This window comes from Plasmopara halstedii (assembly GCF_900000015.1).
Source record: "Plasmopara halstedii genome assembly, contig: Scaffold_671, whole genome shotgun sequence".
Lineage (NCBI taxonomy): Eukaryota > Oomycota > Peronosporomycetes > Peronosporales > Peronosporaceae > Plasmopara > Plasmopara halstedii.
Window position 1 is genome coordinate 126,296 of NW_020187588.1, and position 4,418 is coordinate 130,713.

The 4,418-nt window shown below is 41.9% G+C and overlaps 3 protein-coding genes across 3 annotated transcripts in view; 1 reads left to right on the plus strand and 2 right to left on the minus strand.

The window, feature by feature from the left end:
- The window catches only part of PHALS_13592 (Cdc4 and related F-box and WD-40 proteins), a gene marked incomplete at both ends in the record, with an annotated part of 2,300 nt that extends 2,261 nt beyond the window's left edge, over positions 1-39 (plus strand). Inside the window, one exon of the mRNA XM_024729382.1 lies at positions 1-39. This exon is cut by the window's left edge and continues 1,224 nt beyond it. Within this exon, the coding sequence (XP_024579764.1) occupies positions 1-39 (39 nt within the window).
- Positions 40-1,593: 1,554 nt separating this feature from the next.
- Positions 1,594-1,896, minus strand: PHALS_13593 (uncharacterized protein; the record flags this gene model as incomplete). Its single annotated transcript, XM_024729383.1, has 2 exons — positions 1,594-1,798; positions 1,868-1,896. 2 exons carry the CDS (start codon positions 1,894-1,896, stop codon positions 1,594-1,596), a joined length of 234 nt encoding a protein of 77 aa, XP_024579765.1.
- Positions 1,897-2,623: 727 nt separating this feature from the next.
- On the minus strand, positions 2,624-3,117 carry PHALS_13594 (uncharacterized protein; the record flags this gene model as incomplete). The annotated part of the gene is made up of 2 exons (XM_024729384.1): positions 2,624-2,863; positions 2,926-3,117. The coding sequence occupies 2 exons, from the start codon at positions 3,115-3,117 to the stop codon at positions 2,624-2,626; spliced, it is 432 nt and encodes a 143-aa protein (XP_024579766.1).
- Between the last annotated feature and the right edge of the window lie 1,301 nt (positions 3,118-4,418).

Genomic DNA, 4,418 nt, shown 5'->3' on the forward strand with positions numbered 1-4,418 from the left:
GATTCTATGCGAATCTCACAACACTTATGTGTACAATAAGCCTGTCTCTATCAACAGCAACGCTGATATACGAAAGAAGGTGATTTCGGAAACTCGGTCTATGGAGTCGTTGATAAGTTGAACTATCCCCAGCTCTGAATATACGCTTCAGGCGATTACTGTTTTCAAAATGTTCGTCTACCAACGCGACCATGCTCTTTGAGATAGCGAAGTGGGTATTCAGAAGGTTTATGAGCTCAGAGCCTGAATAGCAGGAGCTACGTATCGATTGAAACTCGAAAACATCAGGTTCGACCTAGTTATCCCAACAGTGCTGTGGTGAGCTATCAACCCACATCCGCTAGACATGAAGCTGCAAAATCTTCGACACAGGAGATGGTTTTGTCCGCATTTACCACCAACGATGGTCGAATGATGTTTGGAAGGAAGAAGCGACAGTGAGCAGATGTCTTCTGATGAGGCAGAAAGTTGCGATCGTGTATTAATGTCTTCAAATGTGTACCTGCTTAGACAAGAATCAGCAAAGTTTTGTAATGGGTTTCAAGAGAATATTTCTGGTGGATCGTTTGATGGTGATTATTTGTCGGGTGTGATCCCGTAAATACGAGTCAGAGCGACTAAGTAATGCAATCTCTCGAACGAAAAACGATGAAGGCGAACGGATGTGTTGCTGCAAACACAAGTACCAGGCCCTAAAGTTATTGAAAATATTTTTTCTCACGAATGAGCGGTAGGAATGAGTCAGCGCTTTCTTGTGACGCGCGCGCCGTCCGGTACAGCGATACTAATCGTACTGGTGGCAAAAAGAGTCATTAACTCAAAAGTAGTCATATGTGCGCAAGTCTATTCCGATCATTCGGAGGGAAGCTGTCGTCAAGCTCGGAGAGCTATCCCAAGGGTTTGTTTACAAAGATTCGTAGGACGATGAAGTCACCGAATGATTCGTATTGAAGAGGATATGAGCTCACTGTCCGTCATGAATAACTCAATGATTGAGTACACCAAATAATTTGAAGCGTAAAAGGGGATCAACAAACTTTTTGGATTAATCTTATTAGTTTTTGAATAGTGTATTCACGAAGCGTTGACAACATCCCCTTTACATAAGTCTCAAGATCAAAATCGATTTGATTCTTTGAGCCAAATATTGTCTAACTTGCCAGTGGCCCAAACAACGGAACGTTGTCACGATGCAAAACCAACTCTTTACGAAGCAGATATAAGAGAGTGGATATTCGTCTCGACACCGAAATTCTGCGTTAGAAAAACTAACGGCTAGTGCTAAAATTTGCGTGCTTTAATCAAGATAAATTGAGCTTAAACAGCTTGATTCAGAACGGCATAGTCGAATTTACTCTGTTTAGTGCTCGTGACCTAGTTAATAATTCTATCAACTGATCATGAAAGACATTGACATTCCTTGCATGGCAATATATACTCCGAGTGGGTTCCCCTCTGGGAGCGCGGATTATACTCCATGCACTGTCTACCGCACTAGCAACGTTCAATCATCGGGTATTGCAGCTGTTTACGCCGCGCCATGGGTATCTATCTACCTTAATAAAAAGGCTCAGTTTGAGGAAGGCTTCATCATCAGGCGCCTTTCTTGCAAAACATCGAAAGTTTACTCCAACAACGTGGCGAGGAGGGATCCGCGCTCGTTTCTTGACGTAGTTGTTTTGGGGTTGGAGCGCGTTGGTTGAGGTCCTTTGTTCCGCGATTGCGTTCGTCTTCATTTTGCTGATGCTGAAGCAAAGCTGTCAAAAAGCGATTCGCTCCAGGTTGCCTTGTCTCCTCGCTTGACGTGATATAAAGGAATCCTATCCCCTAGCTGCCATTTCAAGTTCTGATTGAATCCCTTTCAAACCTTTTTCGAGGAGCGCGACAGCACGGCATTTACATCCCGACTGGTTATGGCTCTACTTTACAAATGTTGCTTATCTCACTTTCTAAGTGGTTTGTTCTGTTCAGTTGATATTGTGCGGTATTACTCTGCTGGATTTGATGCATGACTGCTACTCGACAAGTCTCAGCTGCTATCGTTTCAAGGATTCGCTTTAATCCTGTCTGATCCGCGCGTGGATGTTGCGACTTCGGCTGCTGTTGCAACGAGGCTGCCGTAGCTTTTTGCTTAGAGGGAGCTAAGCTAAGGTCACCGACCTTACGTTCTTTCCAGGAATTAGTACGAGTGCAGCGGATCGCGATTCGCTGCCTCCAAGAGTACTTAATTCTTAGTCAAGGTAAACAAACTGTTCCGTTCAGAATTGGAACTGTATCCAAATGTTTAGTTGCGACAGAGCCGCCAAAATCTAAAACCCTAGGTTTTCTTAATTAATATAGTAATACCTAATTAATATAGTAAAACCTAATCAATATGCAGTACTACTGGCAATCCTGCCACGTGGTGGCTTCTTGTTACGGTGTAGCCACACCACTGTGCCACCAATTCACGTCATAGCTACATCTTCAAAAATGGCAACACTAAGCTAATGGGTCGAGCGCAAATTGCCCACCAAAACAGGAATCTGGAGTCCAACCTGATTTCATAGCCGTGACAAATTTCCGTCTTTGAAAGTTTCACGAGTTGACAGGAGGAATCCCTTTGTCGGTCAAACGATATATTTCAGGAATCGACTGGAGTCCCGAAATGTACGATACATCCAGTAAGATGCGCACAATTTGTGATCATAACGAGGTCAGTAAAAATAAACAATGCGTTAAACAAATCATGCAGAATGAGATTGCGATCAGGCTCTTTCATGAAATTTCTAGTGGAGTGATAAAATACGTTGATAATAGAAGGAACATCATCAACTTGACGCATAAATTCGAGGTGTCTTTGCTGCTCTATCGCGTTCGCATGCTGCACCATACGAGACATACAGCACATGTACGAGAGTGAGAAATCGCTCAAGAACATTATACTTCCATCGGGTTTGCCTTTTCTTCGGCCTTCAACTTGGACTTATCATTTTGGGAATCTTGCACCAATTGCTGTTGAGTAAAAATTTCCTCTTGTGCCATATTAAAGGAGGTCTCATGCCACAGCTGTTCAAACACCTCGAGAGTGCCGCTTGAACAAATCGCCTCATGCTTGCCATCGTCATTAGAACCCATACGGCTCCACGTCGTACGCAGCTTATTGCCTTCAATTTGACGCTCATTTACCGCTTTCAGACGACCCGTTGAGTCTTCGTGGCAACGTCACTTCCCGACCCTTGTTGTCAACGATGGACGTGTTGCTGTATGCGCTGCTAGACAGCAAATGCAATTCTGAAGTTTTGATGCAGGATCTTAAGGTACTACAACAATTTTGCTAAGTGGTTTTAGCAGAGCTTGCAAGAAAAATGGCAATGAGTTGCGGTCTTAGAATGTGACAGATAAAAATGTCGCCTCCCGTCGTTCAGATAAGTATATCAAACGAACCACTGCATGTCGTGGTTTTAGAGTTTATATCTGATAGAAATTACAGAATTAGTACGGCCGTGCTTTACAATGAGCATTTGTATGCAGTATATTTGTTGAAGAGGCATTACCGATATCATAGATTGCTCTAGCGATGACATTGGGTACCAAAAGTGCGGTTGAATGAGATCCCACGTGGAGTTTGAACTTGGTCGCTTGTTATGTGTGTAAATAACCTTACTTTGCGATGTTGTAATTGAAAATGAAGATGAGGTCAAGTTACAATTTTGTGTTCTCAAATAATCAGAAATGTATCTTTTTTGGTAATACGTTTTGATAATGGGTGATTCAGTTTGCATCTCGCAAAACATGTTCAAGCACAGTTTGGAAAAATAAAAGGGAACTAGCACATTCAATTGATTGACAGATTTTCTGAACCAGATAAAAAAGTCCTTAAGCAAAAAAAACATCATAATCTAAAAGAAAATCAATATATTTCAACAGCGTTCGTCTTTATATATAAAAGTAATAATCAACAATATGTTCACAACACGTAGTTCATTAAAAATTATCGTCGAGAACATTCGCACACTTTCAAGTGTTGATCTCATCTTCATTTTCAAATTTGCAAGCAACTTCACAAATCAACATGATTAACACACAATAAGTGACCAAATTCAAACGTGTGCCAGAAGGTGGAATACGCACTTGTTGTTAGTCTTAGGAAAGATAATTACATTCTTGTTTTCGCGAATGACCTTCGGAATAACAGCTTCGTTATCTTCAAGAGCATGGTCGCGGTTATAAACGAAAACTTTGAATGCGGTGAGCGCCTGAAGCTTATATTCAGAAAATGGGGTGGTTCAGCTATCAGCCAACTCCATAGACCGAGTTTCCGAAATCACCTTCTTTCGAATATCAGCATTGCTGTTGATAGAGACAGGCTTATTGTACACATAAGTGTTGGTGAGATTCGCATAGAATTAGCGAGTACGAGTATCATCAGGATCGAT